A 24,379-nucleotide genomic window follows, 5' to 3' on the forward strand; every position below is an offset into this window, starting at 1 on the left:
GTCTCACTTTATTTTTCTCGTCACAGCCCGGCCGACAGAGACTCCAATTAAATTTTCCGGCCATATAAAAGAGAGAAGACAGAGACGCGGCTCGCGCGCGATTTTTCCGTCGCCGTCGGCCGAAACAACGTTAATAAAGCCTTTATAGCGCGGAGGAACGGCTGCCGCTGTATACGGCGTCACCGAGAGAGAGAGAGAGAGAGAGAGAGAGAGAGGCGCATTATAAACAAAAGACGTTGGGAAAATTGCTCTTCTCTCTCGAGCTGCTGCTGCTGCTGCAGGAAAAAGTCACGGAACTAGTTGACTTTCTCAAAGAAAAAGAAGATAGCTCCTTCTGCACTCGCTGTACAAGCTTGGAAATTGCTCGCCGAAATTTCATTACCTCGGCCTAGTCTAGTCTAGGCTTCGTAATAATTCAACGATCGCTCGGAATTCGAAAACACACGACGGGGCTACTGCAAGCCCTTGAAACTCGGCACACACGACGCGAGCAAGAGGGTTAAAGCTCCTGCATTATGCAGACGATTACACGCGTGCTTCCAAGCCGTGACAGAAAAAAAAAAAAATTGTCAGGCTGGCAGCAAAACAACAAACTAACGCTCGTCCAGTGCACACACAAACACACACACGCCCTCGGAAAAGCCGGCCACGCACGTACAAGGAAAAACCCGAAGGGGAGAATTAGAAGCGAGAGAGCTGAGCTGGCCAACACGCGCCACTGCCACGTGCGCGTGGCGGCTCATTCAAGCGAGCACTCCCCCTTGCGCTCGAGAACGTCACGAAAAATTTATTCCTTTCCGACCGGGGGCGTGTATACACGCAAGCAGGCGCTCGCGCGCGTCTCCTGCAGTCGGACGACGAGGAAAAAAAAAAAAAAAAAAGCGAGAGGACAGAGCTTCTGTCGCGCGGATTTTCGCGTGTATAGTATACAGAGCTGCTCTCGGGCTGCTCTCAAAGTCCCCGTGCTCGAGATTTATTGACAGAGGATGCGCCGATGAATAATCAAAGTGGCTTACGCGCCGATGGAGGAAGAGAGCGTATGTACGTGCGTGGGTGGGAGGGAAAAAGAGAAGAGAGACTGCGCGGTTTTCGCGCCGAGATTGCATCGGGTTATTAGAAATCGATATACGCGTAGAGTGACACGCGTTATTTCGTTAGGATGAGTCTTTGGAATCTCGTTTTAAAGCGCTGGGCCGCACCGCTGTACGTGATTAGACGAATTTTCTTCCTTTGAGCGCGCGCACGAGTTTTATATACGCGGTGAGCTTGCGTAGCGTAGATTCAATGACAAGCTATATTCGTTTCTTCGATTTCTTCGTTTGCAACAAACGACGATCGATGAGAAATTCCATACGGGTTCCGCTGGCTATTTGCGCGATAAGGCACCGTTGGCACCCAGACCCGAAGTTTCTTACAGTTCAAGGATTCTCGCGACCACTACGCTAGCTTGGATTTCCGACAGTTTCTCTATTTGCGCGTTCGCATCCTAGTTCTCGCTCTGCAACTTCCAACTTGGATCTCCTTCCGGTTCTGAGGTCCAAAGCCGACTAAGCTGAACTTCTGCAACCAAGGAAGCATCTTAAGTCTCTATTCTTTTGACTCTTTACACCATTAACCCACCTAGAGTGTCATACAACGTATTATTATCGAACTGATAAGTAATCGGAGCACGAGGAGCCGGACTAGAGCGATAATCTCGCGTCGACGATTATGGCACACACGGGCATCGGCTTTACGAAGTTATTAATAACGCGACGCTTACCCGCTGACGAGCCTCGTTCTATAAACATTTACAGAGCCGCAGAGATTCAGCTGTGCTAATTACTTCTGATATCTCGTCGAGATTCGCGTAAATCTTTCCAGTTGAGCCAATTTCGACTCGCCTCTTCGATAATCATATGCGGAAAACCGCCGGGTGTAAGCCGTTTGATGTTTTCACGTGGAAAACCGTCGGGATCTGTACCTACGTACTTTGAAAGCTCCGATGCCTTTCCGAGATGGAAATTCTGCGCTCGTTTGATAAGAAAATCGATAAAGAGCCGCATACGTCTGCGCACTTAACTAGCCTCGGCACATACGGAGGGGCATTTCGCGCGTAATGAAGAAACGCGTATGTTATTACGAAAGCGTAATAAAAAAAGCGCACGTTTCAAAGCTTTCGAGAAAAACTCGTACACGCGGCGCTTTGCATCAAAAGCCGTGGGCGGCGGAGAAAGAAAAAGTAATTTCATAAAGTTCGCAGCGCGCACGTGAGCAGCTTATCGCGCTGCATACGTATATCCCGAAAAATTTTCCCGCGGCGTGACACACAATATACGCGCATGTGGGTCGCGGGAACGTGTGGGGGTGTCGAGTGGTAGATTTTTCAAATTTCAAGGGGCAGCAGCAGGATGACACTCGCGCCGGAAATTTACCCTTCCCGCAGGAGGACGAGCACTTAGTCATTCCTCTCCCCCCCCCCCCGCCCCTCCCTAACCACCTTTTTCGCTCGTCGTCGTCCCCTCCGATGCTTCATAATACACGCTCCGTGTCTTTTACTCCTCAGCCCTCTCTACTTTACGAGTCTTGTCTTTGCCCCGCATTGATGCTACTCTCGCGCCTTTTTCCGCGCGCGGCTATTTATCTCCCGGCTCGTCGCCTCTCGTATAACAATTTTCCTTCACTTTTCTTCCTCTGGGATTTGCGCCCGAGCTCTTGAATTCCGAATGAGAGCTGCCGGCGCTGCTGCTGCTCTTAGCGCGGCTTGAAACTTTCGGCGTAGGTTATAAGCGCGGGAAACGTATTGTTTTATCTTTTGAGAATAAAGGACGCGGTCGTCTGCTCCCTTTCTCTTTAACCGAATAATCGCGATTGAGTGCGCGCATTGATATCCTCTATCTGTCGGAGATATCGTGTAAATATAGAGAGAGCGACGAATGTCAAAGTCAAGCGCAGCGCGTGACTCAGCCCCTCCTGGAATAATAATACACAGTGGAAAATAGGCCGAACGCATGCGCTCAGACGATAATTTCCCAGCTTATCTTATCGTAAGCCGGACTCGTTACGATTCCACTAGCGTAATGCTTGCTTATTACTCGAAATCGGCCCTTTGTTTTATCTATCTCTCCGCGAGCCGCATATAGGCTCTCGCTGTCTATTGTACTATAGCGCTGCACTCGGTGTCTCTCGCGCGCACTTTACTTATTTTTCTGCCGGCTCGAAAATAAAGACTCTGCGCTCGCACTTTGTATTCACCCTGCGTTATTGTCTCCCGCTGGTAAGGTCTCCCTCCTGCGCAGCTCGTGCAGCGGATATACAGCAGAGACGTATACAGCCGCAGTGTGCGCCGTTGGGAAAACGGATATGCGAGTATCGGCAATATTTTCGTATATAGGAACGAGTCGATCCGAGTTTTCGGGGGCATTATTATATTTTACCCGGCATTTCTCCGCGGGATATTTATCGCTCGGCGGGCTTTTGTGCGCAGCTCTCCCTCGGCACACTGAATTGAAAGAGAGTATACGTTCCGATGAGGAATTCACCGGTGATCCCGGCGCGAAACAAGTGCTCGTCACGCGGAATCTTTCGAATTCACGCGTGAACAAGTGCGAATTCCCCGGGGATGCATCTCTCGATGGAGCGGCGACGCTGTGGTATAATATTCTTAAACGGCTGCGCAGGGAACGTTTCGGCACGGCTTCGCGCCGCGCAATCCAATACGTATTGTATCGCTGCGAAATTTTCCAATCCTTCTGCCATTCAATATCTCGCCTCTGCGCTTCGTTCGCTCATCTCTCCCCAAGCAGACGTCTTGCGGTCTTTGTTTTCTCAGCGAGGCTGCGCTTGATCCCCCGGGGAGAGAGAGAGAGAAGCTGCATCGACACCGCCACCGCGTGTATTGATAGGCCAAGTGCGTCTCGGAAGCACACAGCGGCGCTAATGCCGCTGAATTATAGCCGGCGTAAATTGGAGCGAGGGAGATGTCTTTCTCTCTGTCCGCAGTTTGCCCGTGTGTGCAGCGTATACGTGTGACCCATAATCTCACGCCGAGAGCCGAGACTATATACCGCGTGTAGGGGAGTGCGTATTGTCGGCCCCTTTATCGACGCGTATACATCTCCTGAGACGCTGTGTATATTGTGTTGGCTGCCCTGATGCTTCTGCTGCGGAAATGGTTAACGCTTTTGCAGGGCCGGTTTCGTCGAGTCGTAGAAATAGTGGTGACGAAGATTTTTACGGAGGTAATTACACGAATATACTGCGGCCCTCTGTTTTGATTATACAAAACATCAAATAGACCAAGAAAATTCCGGTGTGTATTATTTGTGTCCGCCCTGAATATGACCCAGAATAATGACGATGAGTGACACCCAGATCAATTAAGCGATTTTTTGTCTACTTTAAGCCTGTAAAGGTTAGATTAACGAGAAAACGAGCCAAGGTACCGAGAACGCTCGACGATTGAATTCTAGAAATTCGACAAGTTTCTTAAGTGTGTTTAACCAAGTCAAATATTTTGTTCTATCAAAGCTTACATTTAGGAGGAGGCAAAAACAAAGTGTAGCCAGCTATGTACGAGCGTACGTAAAATTTTACTAAAACATACCAATACTCCACATCGGAGCAGTGCGACAGCGCAACGAGAAGGTCCATAGCTTCGCATTATACGGGTCCAGGTGAGGACCGCGCATGTATATAGCGCTACACCTATACGTATACAGCCGCCACCTGCCGCCCGCGCTCGCGCCGAAGGCGGCTCCCGTAAGTTTAATGGCCAGATTCACGTCCAGGTGGACCGTGCCGCAGCCGATTTCCGAAACTCGCCGCGCCGTTTTTTTATCCTCGTCCTCGTCGTTTTTTTTTTCCTGCGCAGCTCTTTGATTTTTCCTCTCTTTGTTTTCAGCACTGCTGCAGCGCGCGCTATTTATATCCGGCATGTGGAGCTCTGCCTTTGTCCGCTGAATTTTGCGTGGGTTGTAAATTAACCGCGTAGTGTACGTGTATATTGTGCACGCGAAGGAGAGTTGTCATATTTCTTAAAGTATATCAAAAAATGTCAGAGGGCGGATGATCGAGTAGCCATTAGCTGGGACTTTTCATCGCTCAAATTCTACAAGCGTCTACTCGCTTTAATCCCTTATTTCGTCTCGTGCGTGCGAGCGCCTTTTTTCTCCGTATAAAGCGTGTACAGCAGGACGACGATTCGTGTGTCGTCGAGGTCCGCCCCTGTGTGTAGCTTTCTTTCCTTTCCTCCTTTCCTCGATGTCTCGCCGCGATAAATCATAAGCTCGCTAGCGCGTCGGGCACGACACACAATAAAGCTCTCCGTTTCCCGATATATTCAAGGGTATAGCTCCCGATATACCTATACAGCCCATTGCGGCGTCTTATCAGCTAAAATTTGCTTACTTCTCCTCTCATCCTCTTGTTCCGACCAAGGCTCGCCTTTTAATGGAGATTTGCGCGAACAAACTTGAAAAAACAAAACTCTAAATCCCTAACCCCTCCCGCGCGATGAACTTGGAACGCTATCATCGGGGCTGATCTACGCGAGGCTGCGCATTGCATCACGCGCTGGGAAATTAATAAAGCCGCAGCCGTTTGTCACCTCGCTGCAGCCACTTACGCGTCCTCTCCATATCGGTCCTCGCCGCGCGCAGCTCCTTTCGCTCTTTATCCGCTTGCGCGCTATCTCGGCTAGCTTCTCGCTTCTGGCGTCGGAGCGAGTATTTGCCAAAGTGAAATATCGTTATTGCGTGCCGATTCGATTATCTGCCCGAGAGAGAGAGAGAGAGAGAGAGAGAGAGAGAGAGAGAGAGAGAGAGAGAGAGAGAGCCGCGCCAAGAGTTTGCCCAGATAGATAGATAAGCAGATAGACGGAGCGTGTGTTTGCTGGATCGAGCGTCGTTCGTTTTCTTTGGCTCGCGCCGCGCGAAATTCAATTTTCCGCTCTCGCAACACTTTTCCCATTTCTATACATCTGTCGCGTCGACGCGAGCCCTTTTTTTTGCTCCCTTCTCGATAGGCGGCGGCTAATCGTCGCGGCTGCGGTCTTTTTAAAGCCTCGGCTCTCGAGGCGGTGGGAAATTAATCCCCGCGCGTTATTTTTCGCTCTGGAACTGGATCGCGCAGTGCGACGCCGGCAATTTGCATCTGAAAAGCCGGATTCGCGGTGTCGCGTATAATTGCTCCTTTGTACGCGTCACTCGCGGAGTAACACGATTCGCATAATTATCGAGTACTAATTCGGCCTCCTTGGTTTCGTTCGTTCATACTTTCTCCAACGCGTATTATTTAGAGAGAGAGAGAGAGAGAGAGAGACTCGAAAATGTATTCACAAGTGGCCGTGCGCGCGTGCGTGTGCCCTCCATACCTCTATATATCCGTCTCCTTTTAACCGCGGTAGCTCGTAAATCCCTCTGTCTTTTTCGCCGGCGCAACCGTTGCCTCATCCCTTGTTCTCTCTCTCTCTCTCTCTCTCTCTCTCTCTCTCTCTCTCTCTCTCTCTCTCTCTCTCTCCACAGCTCCGTTACAAAAGTAGTTCGAGTTTCTCGGGTTTTTTCAACGTCCCCTGGCGCTTGTGCGCATATGTAAACACCGGCTTACGATCTATGTTTAAAGTTCGCTGATCATTCTCTCTTTTCCTCTTGTTTTTCGAAATTTATTTTGACAGCTCTCTCACGACCCAATTAGCTCGGGATCTTCTATTAATACAGACGTTTTTCGCTCGTTTCAATCGCGAAGCATCGGCGTGGGAGAAGAGAATTACCGATTACATAGTGCCGCGCTACTGCGCAAGTGAATTCAGCTCTCATTTATAAGTCACGAGTCAAGACGTTGCTGCAGTTTCGGAAAATGTGCGCTTAAAGGAGCGCAGCGAGCTTCCAAATGACAAAGTGAATGAGTAAGGAGGAGCTTTCGAACGTCGTTATATGCGCCAAGAGAGTCGAGAAAATCCAAGTTCTCCGCCCGTTAACGGATGCTCTTTCCGCGCGTACGACTTACCGGTGTAAAATATAATTGGCGAAACGGCTTAAGGACGTCCTCGTCCCGCAGCAGTACTAGCTGTTCGAGAGTAGGTCATCGCGCGGGAGTTTACACCCCAGCTTCCTTCTGGAATATCCGCGAGAGTGGATGCAGTCGTAGCTCGGAGACGAGGCATAATTTTCCATCAGCTCGACGTATATACCTTGAATAAGTAAGCGACTTTGACAACCACATCATCATCCGCAGCGTCAGGCGTAATTTATGAGTTTCCCGAGAAAAAGTAAGGAGGGACGCTGTTGGCGACGAATTCGCGTGTCGCTTTGTTCAGCAACCCTTTCTACTCACGAATTACTCCGCACCTACGAGTTTTCTTCCTCGCTCACGCGAAACTTCGCACCGGAGGGATTTGGCCTTGCAGCGCGTGTCCGGTGCTTTATTCCCCCTCCCAAATCCGTCGGCAACTTAGCTCCGGAGATCGATCTCCGGATCTGACTCGAATGCTCCGAACCTCATAGATTCTCATCTGTGAACGTTTTCTCTGTTTCAGGTGAGTTCGCTAACGCTCTGACGACCCGCCTGCCGGGCTATCTCGGTGAGTATTATAACACGAGAATAGAAATTTCGAAAAAAATCGCGAGAGAAAGCCATCAGCCTATATATTATACAGCTGGCGCTCGATTGTGTCGCTCGCGTTTGGCTCCGGGCCTAACTACGAGAAAGAGACAGCAGGCGATCCTCCTCGAACAGCTGGCCGAGAGGAAGAAGGAGAGGGGCAGAGCTGATTCCCATATTTCACTGGCCGAGAGCTGTCGGCTTGTGCTGCTGCAGCTCTTTCTCAGTCTGCCTCTCGCGATGCTCTCGAGCAGTTTGCTTTCTTACGGCTCCGTATACGCGTGCGGTTCTGTGTACACCTACTACTGTGCAGTGGGCGGAGAGCGAGCGTTATGACGGGCCATCATCAACTACTGTGCGAAAGTGATTACTCCGCGGTGATCGACGAGCTTCTACGGATGACAGGTGATAAGGCGCGAGAAATCTCGCAAAAGTTTTCCGGCGAATAAAACAGCCGTGAGAAAAGAGCAGCGCGCGAGCGATCAAAAGAATGCGAGGAACGCGAGAAATTCGCGCGCGCGAGTCGGCGGTGAAGCTATGGGCAGCGCATAGTGTTGCACACATATACTAGCCCATAAATATTTATGAGAATTTCCAGCTGCGCGCTGCACGTACGTTTATATCGATTCGGCTCTCTCGCATCGCGCGCACACCTTATCGCGTGCGCGCATAATATGCCGCTGCGGTTCTTCCTTTACGTCCTCTACTCGCGCGTGGGCGTTATACATTGCGTCAGATGGACAGCGCGACGATGATTTGCGGCTTCTTCGAAAAAATTTTAATGTAGGTTATACGCCCGCGCCGACGCCGAGGAAGGAAATAAGAGATCGGAGAAAAAGTAATATAGCCGTGTATAAGCGCCCGTGCGCAACAAAGTCAAAGGGGACGCCCGCGCGCGCGCGAGAGAGAGAGATATATACTCTCTCTCTCTCTCTCTCTCATTATCATCGTAACTACATTGTGCCCTTTGCCTCGCTCTCGCGGATCCTTTGCTACTTTGTACACCCTGTGTGCTACAATGCCGAAGCGCTACTGGCTTATATATATATAGATATGGACGTATTCGCTCCGGCTCCTTGTACGTACATGTATATATATATATATATAAATAAAGGGCTCTCTCGGCGCGCGCGTGCGAGCAGCCGCCGTATAAATATTTATGAGAATTTCTGCCGGCGCTGCATCGATTTATTCGACCCCGCCGCACTGGCTGTTGGATATGCGCGCGCGCGCGCGAGACTCTAATATACGCGTGGAATATATAGCACTGACGGATATGCGACTGTACGTATAGCTCCGTGCATCCACACACGCGCGCGCTCGATTGCCTTGCCAATGAGATTTTCAAAGATTAACCCTGTCGTCGCGCGGGCTTAGAGCTGTACTCTGCTGGATTCGACGCGACGAGCGGCTGAATTAACGATACTTTGGCGGAGATGTGACGAGACACTGTATACTATATATGGCTCTAAGGCCGCGCCGTCGGTATTTAAAAGTCTAATCTTCCGAGAGCTTTCGCTCGATGCTTTATTGATGAAAAATGGTAAGTTTAATAGCCGCCCGCCCCCGCGCGCGCGCGCGCGACGATACATTATTTACGTCCCTCTTACATGCGCGTGCGGGTATGCGCTACTGGAGAGCCATATTTTAGAGCGAACTTTGCGCGCCGCATGGAAATTTACGACGGTTATGTAATCTACTTATCGGACGCTCGCTCATACCACGTACGTTCGGGCACACAAGCTTTCGCTTTGTCCTTTGCCCAGTGTACGGCCCGCGCAATTAAGCTCGGTAAACGTTCCCGCAAATCTCACTCTGCAAAAAAAAAGGCGAATCCCACGGAATGCACTGCACGCGCACTCAACGCTCGATTGAAATTTTCTGATACTGCTTTTCACGCGCTTGGGACGATTGCCATCGCGATTGCGCGACTGCGCTCTCGACTTAATGGCCTAAACGACTCTCGACTGCGGCGTCGACGCTCTCGATCGAAAGATCGCGCGAAAGAGACTCAGCGGCTGCCGATAAGTTAATGAAGCGATACTCGAGTGCGACTCGCGTTTGGAGTGCTAATCGCGACGGTGCGGTGCTGAGTATTCTCATGATTATTTATACGCTGCTTTTTTTCTCACGCGATGTATAAAATTTTAATTGCGCATCATAAACCGTGAAAAATAATGTTCTCGCGTTATTTATATACGACTTTTTCCTCGATTTTAAATGCAGAGAGCGTAGATTGCACGTGAATTAGTTTATTATGTTATTATACGCACAATGCGCATACACGAATCAGCTGATAAATATTCAAACCCTTATCCTGTGCCCCTTCCCTTCTCATTAAGTCGTCATTGGTGATCCTCTCCCCTCATCAGATGGATAGAGACAGTAGAAAAGTGTAGGCGCAATTTGTATCATTTTAAATTCCAAGCTCGTTAGCGGAGCCGATTACGCGGTTAATCCTTCCGACCAATGCGGCTCTGCCATCTTCGGACCTCAGCCAACGTACGTGTGCAATGTGTACAACGAACAGCGAAAGTCCAAAGGTCGCGGTTGAGAACCGTTTGGCGCCCAGAGCAACGTACTCGTTCCTCATCTGCCGATAACTGACCCGCCGCGTTGTATCTATAGACACACGCTGCAGGTTGTTGCGCTTTTTGAACAATTACGCTCTGCTGGTCACTCGCGAGAGTTTAAATTCATCCTCTATATAATACACGTGTCGCGCGAGAGCTGCAGCGACAGATTTCTGGTAATCTCGCCGGAATCCGATTAGGAGTCGTCGCCGGCATTAAGGAGAGCTGAGGAGGATATAACCGAATTCGTATTATAACAACGACGAACGCCGACTGCGCTGCTGGTCCTGTACGCGGAAACTTGAAATTCGCCGCGTGCAAATCGATCAATAGTTCGGCTCTACCGCACCGAAATAGACCAAGAGAGTCGAGAGCGACGAGAGCTCTAGGATTCAAATTCCGCAGCGCACCGCAAGCGAGATGTATTATCTATCGGCCCCGAGACACGCCGTGGCGAAATATTCTAACGAGCTTTTTGCGAATTACGGCCGCGGTTACACAGATCTGGTCGGCTTAATCCTGCGCGAGTAGTAGTCGGACTTTGGAAGTTCGAAGGAGCTAGCGAACGGGCCTTTTAATTCCCGCGAACACCGGGACGAGGATTAGCCGGAACTTACGATGATTATTATCAATGTCAGCCCTACCCTCTTCTTTTCTCTCTCGACTTGCCTTCTTCCGCAAAATTGAGTTTTACGATCGTTATATTCGTTCTCGCCCGCGCACGTCTACTCACGTATAAATATTCATGGGACGTAGTAGATTACTCCATTCTCGGCCCGGGTGAGCGCACTACGCTCTTTACATCTCAATTGCCCGACTGTCTTTCTCCCCCTCGCTTATTCTTTTTGCATTGTACGCGCGAGCGAGAGCGCGTGCTTCGGCACTTTTATTTTTCTGATGCGCTGTACCATTCAGAGACACGCGAAATTGCCTCGAATCTTCGCACTCGAAATAATGCATCGCGAGATAGAGCCTGTTTACTCATTTAATGAAAAGACTCTTTAATTAAAGCCCGACCGGCAGCGCCGCGGATATAGAGCGAAATCAATAAGCAAACTAATAAAGTTCACCGTGCCTAATTGGCTCGGATGGCTGAAAAATCAATCCGCTCACCTTGAAAGCGCGCTCGCGCGTGCGAATCCTCTCTTATGCTGCTGCGAAGCCCGCGATAGTCACGGAGCTTCGATGAGATAGCGGCTGCGGCGATCGTGGGAGAATAGAAGAGGATAGTCGTGCACCTGTTCTGCAATTCGCTTGTTAAAGTGCCGAGTGCTCGAATGAGAGCACGTGTATACTCCGCTACCGATATTACGTCGGATGTTCCGCTCGTTCATGGGATGAAGTTTCATGACCCAGTAGTTTTTCAATCGCCGTTAGACTCGTGCGGCTTCCATATTCGCAAAAGCTGGAATTTCATATCGTAAAAATAAAAACTGTAACTGGGTCGACGCTGTTGAACGTTGTTTTTACACCAGGTTTTGGTATGCGGGAGTTGCGAATGTTAAATATGAAAATTGGCCCAATCCAGCGAATCTCCTTGCGCTCAGGATTCTGCAAAGGGGCACCTGACAAAGATGGCAATTTTCAAGGTGGGATCCATCTTATACATTTACGCGTGCGCGTGCCAAAGTAAGAAGGATGAGCGTTCGCGACGCAAAAGTAGTAGCATCGCGTCGCTTGCTGTCGATTCGATTTGCCGCAGATGTACATATACCCCTCGGAGTAGGGTTCCGAGTTTCTCTCTGTGCCGCGCGCGAAAAGTTTTTGCAAATATTGGAAGAACGCGGCGGGAATTTTAAAAAGCCCTCCCCCATACGCTGCTCTCACGGCTAATGAATTTCGACGAGGACTCCCCAGTAGCAGCATTTGTCGCGTCCCGGGAAACTCATTAGGCCGCGCTATAATCAATCTCCTCGGAACTCTATATGTACACCGCCATCAACCTCGTCCCGGGCGTTAGGCGCGAATTTGCCGATGAAAAAGGAACGCGCGAAATTTATCGGGGAAAAAGTCGAGAAGACTCCGGAAGAAAAAACCGCACATCTCGCTCTCGAGTCGCCGAAAGAAGCGAAGCGACGGAGCGGAAGAAGTTTGAGACGAGCTGCGCGCGAGAGAAAGCTCCTGAATAACGGAATTATGATACTCCCCCGACGCAACACGCGAGCGAGTGTACAAACTTTTGTGTGTACAGCAGTGCCGGGAAGTGTAATAAGGACGAGCGAGCTGAGAGAGAGAGAGAGAAAGAGAGAAGGAGAGAGTATGGGAATGCCGAGTATAAGAGCAGAGAGACAATGACGTATATTCGCGGGAAGAAAAACGGGAACAATGAGACGCGATGATTCTTCTTCTTCTTCTTCTTCTTCTTCTTCTTCTTCTTCTTCATATACCTACCGGTCTTACTCTCCTCTGCTAACGCAACGACTTTCGTTATACACACTCCTTTGTCTCGCTCTCTTTCTCAGAGCGCAACCACTAGACGCGATTACGAATTCGAGGCAATCTGGCGCAATTTTATCGGGCGGGGGAAGAAAGAGACCCGATTAAGTTTGCATTCCAGATAGCGCACTAGACGAATGCTTGGAGCAAGCCGCGAGAGCATTGCGATATTTTCCCAACTGCCAGCGCGCCGGCATTCGTTTTACTTGGAAAGTTTGCTCTTCCTCCAGCGCGCGCAAGTGAATTCGCCTCGGGTCCTCTGCCCTACGACTGAAAAATATTCCTTCCTTTCTCTCTCGCGGTCATGTACAGCAGCAGCGCTTACGCTATATCACACTAGCGGGGTAAATCGTGAATCACGGCGTCATATTGTGCGGCGAGGACGATTACGCGAATCTATTACGGACATTATTTTTAACGCGCTCATGATAATCCGCGTCAACTTCCGCTCTCATTACGCGGCTATATGCTCCGAGCTGAGATTAGCGCGAGATATCGCCGCGAAAATTACGAGCCGACGCGTAAAGAACGCACGGTGTATAATAATATAATCCCGAGCGTAGCGCCAGCGGCACGCGTCGAAAACTCAAGCGGGGGCGGGAAGAACAAAAAATAAAAGTCGTATATAACAAGGATCGCGGACGGCCGCGCCGAGTTCCTATACACACCACGACGACAAACTTGCTTTTTACTGCGACCCCTTGTTATTTATCGCGCGTCGCGGAACAGTATGCAGTTCCGGCTCTGAAAGTTCACGATCCGATTTTTCGCGGGCGCGTATATTTTTGAATTTCCGCGAATTACTCACCGCTTACTTTCCATTCAGCGTCGGCACAATATACAAGCTTCCGTCGCAGCGTAAACGGGATTATTCTTACTTATGTAAATTTAACCGGGCGTTTAGCCTCGTTTCGCTTTTAACGAGAGAACACGTACACGTACGTGGCTCGTCGTTCGAAAGCTCGCAAGCGCTTGATTTTGGCGACGCGCGCGTGTGCTTTCCGCATTAATTACGAGGAGGCTGCTGCGTCGTCGTGGAGAGGAGAGTTAACCCAGAAAAGAAGCTGTCTCTCCCCGCGGCTCTGAAATCGACCCGGAAATAACTCGGCCGTTATATGTAGGCACACATACACACACGATGGAGAGAGAGAGAGAGAGCTTAGTTTCTAGTGTCACTCGGTTATCGAGCGCTGCTGGACGCTGCAGTTCGCTAATAACTAGAATTTTCCAGTTTTATTCGTGCTTGGAAAATTGTACGTTTTTATTCTATAAACGTTCACGCTCCGAATATAGCTAACGATTCCGTTTTTTAATTAAAAACTCCCAGCATTCAATTGCAGCGCGCAGAGGCTCAAAAATAGCGCGCGAAAATCCATTCGACATTCGCGAGGACTAAAAAGAAAAGAAGCTTAATTTTCAGGACTGGAGAAATTCCCGCAATTCAGCCGAGCTATACGGTTGGAAAATGCCAATTTTCAGCTGAACCGTTTTCCGTAATCTCGAGTCGTTCTTCCGCCGCAGCGACGACGAATGTCTCTCCCGAGCTTTTTCCCCGGAATTCGGACCATCGTCTCTCTCTCTCTCTCTCCCCTCGTTTTCTCGGCGCCGACGGCTCTTTCGCGGAAAATCTGCGGAGCTGCTAAATTCGCGTTACGTCGTCGTTCCCAGAGCTCGAGCTCGTGTGCGGACTACGTGCCATTGTCTCTCTCTCTCTCTCTCTCTCTCTCTCTCTCTCTATCGGCGGGCTCTGTGTGCCACGTATGTGTGTGTGTATAACACATACGAAGTTTACCTGCGTCATCGAAGCGTTATATATCGATTATTTCCTTTTTATTCCAGAGCCCTTTGTCCTCTCCGACTGAATCGCGGGCCGATGTCGAGATTTAATTACGACGAAATCTCTTAGCGCTTATTCAATCACGAAAATTTAACGTTATCCAACCCGACCTCCCCCCGCGAACACGCCACGAGCGCATCCATCTCAATTATACCCGAGCGTTATATCGAGCGCATTCTTCGGGGCGATTTTTCGAGCGAGCTCTACTCTCGTCGCGCTAATAGAAAGAAAATAGATTATGATAATTGTGCGGGTCGTTGTTTGGCCAAGCGTGAGCGTAACCGTATGTGCACAGCTTGAAAGAGCCAATCGCTAATGTGTGGCTGCGCGCGCGTTCGACGATGCGCGTTCGCGACGCCTCCGGCCGAGCAGAGGATGAGCTTACAGCTGTTTGCTTTGCGCTGCAGTGTGCGCCTATTTGGCTGACTGCTATGCCTATATAGCGACGTAAAGTTAATTGCCCGCCGCGGGCTATTGACGCTTTATTCCTTGGTCTTATCTCTTCCCTGGATCTCTTTTCGACTATCTGCCTGATGACGTAATTTTATTCTCGACCTAGCTTATGCTTCCCAGCTCGCCTCTGCATAATCGCCGGCGAGTATATCAGTTTTTTTGCTCTCGCTTTTCGCGCTTTATGCAAAATTCGGCGAACCGGATTTCCCGGGAATTTCGCGAACTAATCCTCTTAGCCCTATCCCGTCGGATTTATAAGAGGATCGCTTCCTATATTTTTCGCCTCATCCCGCTGCATCCTCATCACAATGCACCGCCGCTGCTGCAAAAAAGTGTACAAGCAACGAAAGCGCAGCGCTTCGAGTTATTTTTACGCGCGTAATCCTGCATATCATATCTCTGCCTCATGCAGCCTCCCTTATAGCTTCGTCGTCGTCGTGTGTGCGCAAGGAAAGCATCGCAGCGTACTATACTGCCTCTCGCTCTCTCTCTCTCTCTCTCTTTCTCTCTAACGGGTAATCCGAGCCGCTACTGTCCCTTCCGTTTTACACGCTCGCAAAAGCAATTTCTTTCCCTCTAATTAAAGAACGCGCCTCTCAGCAGCGCTGCAGGGGCGAGTGTGTGCAGTCTGCCGCGGCGCAGAGTCTCAGAGATCTCTTCCCGGGATTATTGGGATTTTCAAGCCGCGGGCTATGTACAGTATATGGCGAGAGCTTTTCTCCCTTCTTCTCGAGAAGAGATAGCCGCTGCCGTCGCTTCTTCTTCAGCGGGTTGATCTTCGGGGGGTTTTTTTTTTCACTATAGAAAAGAATTAAATCCGGAGCTGCATTGAATCCGATGGTCGCGTCGCATGATTGACCCATCAGAGAGCAGTGTATCCCCATTTAAAAGCGATTCCGATGCTCTGCAGCGGCGAGCTAACGAATTTAAGTCGCCCGCCGTCGTAGGAGAGATATCTCGTCTTAAATAAACTTATGTCTTAATTGTCGACGTCTCCCCTCCGCGCGCGCAGTCGGTACACTGCTGGGGTCAGAAAATAAACGTCTCTCTCGCCAAGAGGAATTGCCTCTGCTCTCTCTCTCTCTCTCCCATTAGGCTCTCGAGTTCTCTCTGTGTGTGCGTAGGTCTGCGTCTTCTCACACTACTATACCACAGAGCGCGATGCTCCACTCGGGGGCATAAATCAACCGGCTGAATAATGGACTGGGAGATGTGGTTTGCGAACGCACCAAGATTTTAATATTCCGGCTGGACGGATAGCGTTTAAGCTCGACGACGCGTCGTTATATACACTCCTCTGTGCTAATCGCATCCGTATTTTCGCGTGATTTCCTCGCATCGACTTCTACCCTCTTGTTTACGCGTGACTGCGAGGCGTGAGATGCGCCCGGCTAATTTACGAGCTTTCAAAAGCTACACGACCGTTATAGCTCACCGCGCAGCTTTCAGACAGGCTGCCGAAGAAAAAGCGAGGAGACGCGCGTTTGTTCTCGAGCCGTAACATTTCCTCCCCGAGTTCCTCGTTCAACTATAACGACGAGAGATGCACTGCTGCTTCCGATCATCACAGAGAGAGAGAGAGAGAGAGAGAGAGAGAGAACCACGAAAACGCGTACATTCAGCGGCTACCACTCCCTTATCTCCGAGGCGGGCCGCCCTTCCGAGATAGAGCCGCTGCTATATAGCGCTCGTCGATAGGCGCGGAATCACTTGGCAATTCAATTAAGCCGGGAGGAGTACGCCCTCAAGAGAGAGAGAGAGAGAGAGAGAGAGACGGATATATATGTATATGCTCGTCGGTCACGATAATGAGATGCGCGAGCTGTGAAGGAAGCGCTCACGGCCATCTTGTTTCCTGCTTTACTCGATCTTTGGCCGTCTCTCTCGCTTTTTAGCTCGCCGCTGATTTGTTTTATGCGCCCAGCTATAGGCGCGCTAAAGTGAAATATACGCGGCGCGTAATACTCCCGGCGAGTTTAACGGCCGATAAATCTTCCTCTCTCGCTCGCGCGCGAATATAAACTTGTGCCGGGAGTAATATTTTCACTGTTCTATTGCTAAAGGCGCGTATTTTTCTCTATGTTGCAGCGCTTAAGAGCCTGAGCCGACTGGATAAGGAAACTGACCTGCTTAGCCTCGATCATGACGTCACAGCTGCACAACCCACCCTGGCCTTGATGCGCCGCATCCTCGCAGATGCACAGGTAAGCTTAACTCGCGCTCTCATGCATATGTAGGAGCCACTTTGAGCGGACTCTGCGCGTTATTGATATGCATAATAGCGACGCGCAGTGCAGTGTGTAAACCTATACTGCGGCAATCAAACTCTCGGCAGAACTAAAAATAGCTCTCCTCGTATGGCGAGGTCGACTATCGAAAAAGCTCCGCCATACACATACGTATACAATACGAGTGAGTTTCGAGTCCGAGTCGGTTAACGCTGGAGATCGATCCCCTTCCTGCACGGAAATTATTAATCAATTATTGCGATTGGCTCGGACCCGATAATGCCGCTTTAATTGCGGCCGTCGTATGCGTGAAAAGTGAGCGCGCTGGCCTACTTCCTCGCGAAGCTTCGGAAATTTTTCATGAGCCTATGTATTTCGGATCCGACAGTAGAGAGATTTTTTTTTCAGCCGATATTTACATCATATTGACTATCTTAATACGTTCCCAGAGCTTTTTATTCCCTCGGGATATAGATCCACTTTTGAAACAGTTTGACAACTCGGCCGCGATAAAGAAAAACGAAGTATATATACCACTCGCGCATTATTAATCAATTAATCCTGCACCAAGACACATAGCTCGCTCTGATTTTTCCCGAGCGCGGATTACTCGCGCCCCAGTTATCAAGTGGCGTGCATCAGCGGCGTTTTTTTTTTTCAAATATTTTTTTCCCCTCTTCACATACTCGCAAGCTCGCGCGCACTCTCAGAGCTTGCGGCGTCCGCAATTAAGGCGCCTGTGGATTTTAATTGCAGTGCGGGCGCATAATATTCTCTTCTCCTCTTATATTCGAGTTCGACTGTGCTGTGCCGCATTGAGTTCGCGGAGAGACACACACGGAGCGGATTGAGCGTGCGGCTTCCGTTGCAATGAGAAATTGAAAAGAGTGCGCGCGGGGCACGTTCGTATGTAAGGAAAGAGACTCGACTGCGGAGAATTTCGTTATCAGTCAGGATCGGTATGCTTTCCCACGTACGCCTCTGGTTCCGTATACTTTATCCTTGTCTTCTTAATCTTTTAGACATTCCGCTCGGTCTTTTATCTATCGCGTGTTATACTCTTCTCTTTCAATATCCTCTTTCACCTTGAATTTCTTCTTCCCTTCCGAGCTGTGATCCGAGAGAGATGGATATACAGCTGTGAAAAAATTGGATTTTCGATCGATTCGAAAGAGACTAACGAAGTTACTCGCGATCGTTTGTTGTTGTTCGAGCTCGGGGGTATATGAAGCTTTCACGAATAGGTAATCTATTTTCGCTGCAGCCGATCGAGATTGGAAATTCGGCAGTGTATTATTGCGTTTCTAGTCGAATCGATCTGCCTCTCTGTGATATTTTTAGCCGCGTGAATATACATGAATAATGCAGCTCTATGCTGTACGTGATACAGACCAGCCGAGCGGTATTAAACTCTATCAGAGCTGTGGGCAATGAGAGCTGCTAAACGCCGAGTGAAAAGGAAAATCTCCATCGGCGGCAGAAGCAATTTATCGGAATTATGCGCAGCATCGCAAACTTTTTCTTGCGACTCCCTCTTATAGCAGCTCCTACTCTCTTCAGCTCAAAGGAGCCATTTGATGCGCTCGAAAAAAGCTCTTCTTCTTCTTCTTCTTCTCCGAGAGCTGCGTCGGCTTTAATGTCTTTAATCCCCCTGAAAAGATCTCGTTTGCCTAAAAGGCTTAAAAATGAATAGTGGAAATCATCTCTTCCTCCTCCCAGCTATGCAGTATCCGGACGAGCGAACGTTGCACACGTATACGTATACATAACGAACGTTGTCGACCACAAAGAAAACAAAATCCCGGTGTGATTTCGTCTCGAGCGCGAGCTTTGTCGACGTCAAAGCCAGTTTCGAAACTCAATTTGATTACGGATCAGGCGGGCGATTAGTATACAGCCTGATTAGATGGGATTAAGCGCGGAGAAAAGCAAAGGGAAAATAGTTCCCGTTTGCCCCGCCGGGCGATGAGAGAGAGAGAGAGAGAGAGACAGACAGTCCGCTATGTTTGTTTGCTGCCAGCTTTCCGGATAAATATTGCATTTCCGCGCGGCAATTTTTAATTCAGCTTTTTTCCGTCCACCGTTTACACACAACTTTGGCGATATATAGAATTTTAATGGAATTCAGGAGTGCTCTCTCTCTCGAGAGAGAGAGGGACTATAAGCCGATTTGCAGTCGCACACTCGTTATTCCCCGATCGATCTTTCTCTCTCTCACTCTCGCAGCGCTTTTGAGAGGAGTGAAGTGCCGTCGTTCTTTTAGAATCGATAGCTTCAAACGCACAGCCTAATTAAATGGCAAAACGCTGTATTCGCAGAATCGAAACGCAATCAAACGAATTATTACACGCGCGGGCGAATCGTTATTCGCGGAATATAATAATTAATAAAATACGCCCAGCTCAAAACGTCGATGGTGCTTTACTGGTCGACGATAAATCTGTGGTCATGGGGCGCGACGAGGCCGTTTCGGTACGTTATGCATCGGCTATCGCGTTACATTGCAAATAGATATTAGCGAGTATTTATTCGATATCTATAATATCGAGAGTAAATAAAATTCGATCGTAAAGCATATAGATTTTCATCGAGCGTATTTGTTCATCGGTCGCGGCACTCGCAATAATTACCGGACAACGTGTAGTCCCGCTGTAACGAGTATAAACAAGCGCACTTCCAATCAGGGAAAATTCGTAGAAGCAACTGAGCTATATCAGTTTTCCTCTCGTCGACGTCGGAGCAAGTAGAAAATTCATTAAAAGCAACGACGCTCCGCTGACTTGTATTATTTACCCAGAGAGTATACTGCGTTATATGCTGTAATCGGCTTACACGAGAGAGTGCGTGACGAGGACAATCGCGTACAGCGCTCTCTGCCCCCTTTCAGCCAGCGTTGGAGATGTCGCAGCCGTAGAGACGGAGAAACGGGCTGCTTCACAGGCGATGCGCACTCGATTTCCATCGCAAAGCTCCGAGCACAGTTTCTCGACACACATACGCACCCGAATCGTAGCCCACGACGCTGCAGGCTCGGCATCGACGGATATTTAGAGACACGCGCGGGGGGGCGCGGCATACATGTGTGCAGTAGTGGCCTGTTGGATATGGATACAGGCCGGCTGCAAGCTGATAATGCCCGGGGCAAGCTGCCGTCGCAGCAACATGCTAATTTATGGAATTTCACGGCTGCCGTCGCCGTTTGCGCGTGTACGAGAACAGTAGAGCCTGCTTTGAGGGGATGCATGCCATAGCTTTACTGCACAGTATATATATATAGTGTAAGGGGACAATTTGCAGGTACAACTAAGACGCTTATCATTTGCTCTGCTCGCTCCATTGTACTCTCTTGGAGACTAGATTATTCGATCAAGCGCTCGCGGCGAGGGGCTTTTTAAATCCTCCCGCGATATAATTGCAACGTCGAGGGTCGGCAATTTCGTCGATCCATAACCGCGAGAGCTCGATATTCCTCGTAAAATCCCGCGGTAATTCATCAGCTGGCCGTATTTTAATTAGCGCCGGCTGAAACTCTAGGCGCCAGCTGAGGAAGCCTCGATTGGCCGCGCAGACGTCTTCGAAAGGGTTGATCCATTAGTCCCTGGAGAACGAGCGAGAGCGCTATACACACACACACACTGGTATATCTGGTCGCGTTGATAACCGGCTTTCATTAGAGAGGAACAAGCTGCGGTAAGCGCGATGACACTAATGAATCGCGCGCGCACCTGTACGAGCGGACACCGGACTCTCTCGGATGCACCGGCTGAATTTTACACGCGGCGCTGGATGATGGAAATTAATGCGCTCTACTCGCCCTCCCGCGATCCTTCAGAATTGCTCATTGGCTGCAGATTAGCTTGATTAATGCGCGGCCCCCCCTTCGGCGCTGCGATATGCAAGGATCCCTCTTTCAGGCCATTACTCGAATTATGAGTAACGACTGTATGCGCCGCCGCATCAACTCGTCAGTAGCGCACTCTTATACTTTATACCCGGCAGCAGCTTATTCCACGGGGGAAAAGAGTATGCACGGAGAATAAAAAGGCGGAGGGAGAGAGAAAAATCGAGAAAAGCCGCTGCGCGCACAGAGGTGGCCGCGCGTTAAACTTCGCTCGACACGTTCATGCATTGCAAAATACGTGCTCAGCGCGCTGCTGCTGCTGCTGCAACTCTTTGACGTTTTTGTATTTCCTCCGGAGCTCTTACCCCTACACTGTTAGCTCGCGCTTTTCCCCTGAAACGCGTGTACGGCTCTGCGCTACTGTTGGCCTATAAAAACTCGAGGCGAGCGCGTATATTTTCGACTGGCACTTTTTTCTCTCCAGCCCCGCCTAATTCTCAATTTTTCGCCCGGCTGTAATCAGCAGTAGCCGTGAGCGCGGTGAAAGATTAAAATTTAATCAGGGTATATGTGCCCCCGCAGCGGCGTATCATTTATTTAGAACGAATACCACTCGTGCGCGCAGGCGTAATTCCATTATCTCCGGCTGCAAGCTCTCGTCCGGCGGAATTTTTCAATTCTTAATTTCTTAATACAAACGCGCGCACGTGTAATGGCTCACGCGGGAGGAGAGCCGAGGCTCTCGAGTGCAGCCGATGGCTCCGAGATCGACCAGCGGACAAAGCGCCGGATATAATCAGGCAATTAGGAATCGTGCCTCGGAATAGCGTCTGCGCATCGGCTAATTGAGAGAAGCTCGAGATGAGCATTGAAAACTAAGCGAGAGAGAGAGAGAGAGAGAGCTAACAGCGGCAGAAGGATAATGCGAGCTTTTCCGAAAAATCATCCGCTTCGCTTTTTCCTATTCCGCGCAGCTTCTTCTTGCCGAGTCGTCGAGACGTTTATCTCTCCCGCTCGGCTCTTTTCCGCGCGGGGTCAGAGGTCGTGGTAGGTAAAAAGCCACTGCCTGCGGCTGACGATGCTCGGAAGGATCGCCTCTTCCGAGTTATACCTCGCCTCTTTTGAGAGTTTTATACGGAAAATCAACGCGCGCTGTCTCCGGGTAATTTCGGCCAACTCGGGGAAGTTTATGCGAAGCTCGATCAGCCGACGAGACTCGTTTGTATAAAGAGGCCGATTTGGAAATTCATCTCGCGCCGCAATGTAATTAAGGCAAAGTTTCGGGCGTATACGTCAAAACAATTTAGCGCGGAATTAAGCGGCCCGCTTATTATAACATTATTAAAGAGAAATCTTTTGATCCGCTGCAGCGCGCCGCAAGCTCCTTGAGAAACTTCCCCGTCCAATCTCGCAGCTCTTGTCTATTCCGCGAGCGCGAGGTTCGGCTCCGATAAATCAAATTTCCCCTCCCCTATTTCCTCTCCTCGTTCTCTCAGAAGAAATTGCATCTCCGCTGCACATATGAAACTGCAGCAGTTTCTCAGCCCCCCCCCCCCACTGTACACTTTCATAACGGATTACGAGATACGTCTTTTGTCCTGCGCGCACCTTTTACTGCCGCTGACGGCTCGCCTTTATGTTTCCCTCGTCAACTTCAATTTTCCTCCAACTTCTCTCCGCGCCTTTTCCTTTTATTCCCGTACTGCATCACCCCCCTCTCTCTCTCTCTCTCTCTCTCTCTGTGTATCGTCGCGTCGAGTGTGTCCTCGAATTTCATTCAGAGCTTCTCGATTATAGTTTGGCGAGTTTTGGTCGAGAGGTAAATTATTGGAAACGGACTTATGGCCACCGTTGGAAATCTCGTCGCGCTGTTTGTTGCGCCGTGAACTTTTGAACTCTCGACTGTTGTTCAACACACGCAGTCACTCTCAAATCGAGCAAATTTCATTTACGCTCCTGCGAGACAAAGCGCGGGAACAGAGCCACGTAAGGAGAGAGAGAGAGAGAAGCTGCAATCGCGCTCGCCTAGTTTCCGTTCGGATTCCCGTTGCCCAAAGGCGTCTTCATATCGCGCCTCTCAAACATATCTCCTTTCGAAGCGGCGCTCTCTCTCTCTCTCTCTCTCTCTCCTCGTTTTTCTCGATCTCCCCGCCGGAGAATGTGCAATCAAAAAGTTCCGCTGCAGGAGTCAGCGCGGAGCTCTCTCGTTTTACTCTTTTTCCTTTTCCGCCAAACATTCTCGTCGACGAACGAGAGATTTTTATCCTCCGGCCGTGTGTCGCGATGACTCGTACCGGCGAAACGATTCATTTTTACATCGTCGAAAAGTCAAGTATAACATCGCGGCCAGTTCGGTCACCGGCTGAATTATGCAATAACAAGTTAATGGAGCGGATACTCTCTCGGAGCCTATATATAGTCCGAAAATTTTGCCGAGACGCGCGAGTTCGCACGGAGAGGAATATATATATATACCTATATACTAACACACAGAGTCCGGAGCGACGTGCTCGGAAAGCCGTAGGAGGAAATCGCGACAGCCGTTGAATTATTTACGAAAGCTGCAGAGCCAGGGTCAAAAGCAACGCGGCGTGTTCCTTTTCTTCAAAAGGAAAGAGAAAACAAGTCGTCGCCGAGCCGAGTCTATATTCCCGAAGCTCCTCGACTCGAACTCCGTGAATGTCGGGAACTGCTGCACCGATTCGTTCTTTCTATATACTTTTGAATACCGCGAGTGGAATATGCGGCTGCCGTTGCGTCGAGTTTGGAAACGAAATTATTTCTACGAGCTACGCGGCGATACACGTACGTAGTCGCGAGAGGCGAGCGAAATTCGGTTCGAAGTTGCGCGAACAAACGGCCGGCAAACTTTCGCGAGTTATGTGCGCCTAATAAACCTATGGATATTTTTCTCTCCGAAAGATGTACGTGGAGTGAGTATAGGGGGCGTAGAATAATTGACGAGGAAAAAGAGGGAAAACGAGAAGAAACGACCCTCGGCAGCTTGTCGTCGTCGTCGTCGTCGTCGTCGGGGATTAACCTCGAGAGAGATCAAAAGCTCTCTCGCAAGCACACGTGACACATCTGGCCGCATCTCCTCCAGTCCATCTTAATGTCAATTATCGTTAAGAAGCAGCAGCAGTAGCTCCACTTGAGCATTCGCGAACGTATAAAGTGTGCGGGTACGTTATACGACGACATTGAAAGCACGATCGGGCGGGGTCTCTACCACTCTCTACCTGCGCTGCTCACCGGCCTCTCAAAGTCAGAGAGAGAGAGAGAGAGAGAGAGAGAGGGGCTATCGATCCACCGACACTTTTGCCGGAGAGGTGAATAAGCTCGCGGCGCTGCTGCAAGCTCTCTCCGTATCATTGAACTACGGCCAGCTTTTTCGACGGGGGAAACTGTTGCGCGGATGCGGCCCCTCTTATTA

The 24,379-nt window shown here is 49.8% G+C and overlaps 1 protein-coding gene across 10 annotated transcripts in view; it reads left to right on the forward strand.

Annotated features, from left to right (window-relative positions):
• The window catches only part of LOC100120978 (kazrin), a 59,797-nt gene that overhangs the window by 14,652 nt on the left and 20,766 nt on the right, over positions 1–24,379 (forward strand). For 7 of the 10 annotated variants that reach the window (XM_031924171.2, XM_016981752.3, XM_031924172.2 and 4 more), the window contains 2 exons: positions 7,514–7,558; positions 16,966–17,081. In XM_031924171.2, the coding sequence (XP_031780031.1) occupies positions 17,055–17,081 (27 nt within the window). In that variant the 5' untranslated portion in view covers positions 7,514–7,558; positions 16,966–17,054. Of the gene's footprint in view, positions 1–7,513; positions 7,559–7,859; positions 7,984–16,965; positions 17,082–24,379 lie in introns of those variants that run through there. The other 3 variants (XM_031924170.2, XM_016981753.3, XM_008218088.3) reach the window with 2 other exon arrangements.

This window comes from Nasonia vitripennis, chromosome 2, assembly GCF_009193385.2.
Source record: "Nasonia vitripennis strain AsymCx chromosome 2, Nvit_psr_1.1, whole genome shotgun sequence".
Classification (NCBI taxonomy): domain Eukaryota; kingdom Metazoa; phylum Arthropoda; class Insecta; order Hymenoptera; family Pteromalidae; genus Nasonia; species Nasonia vitripennis.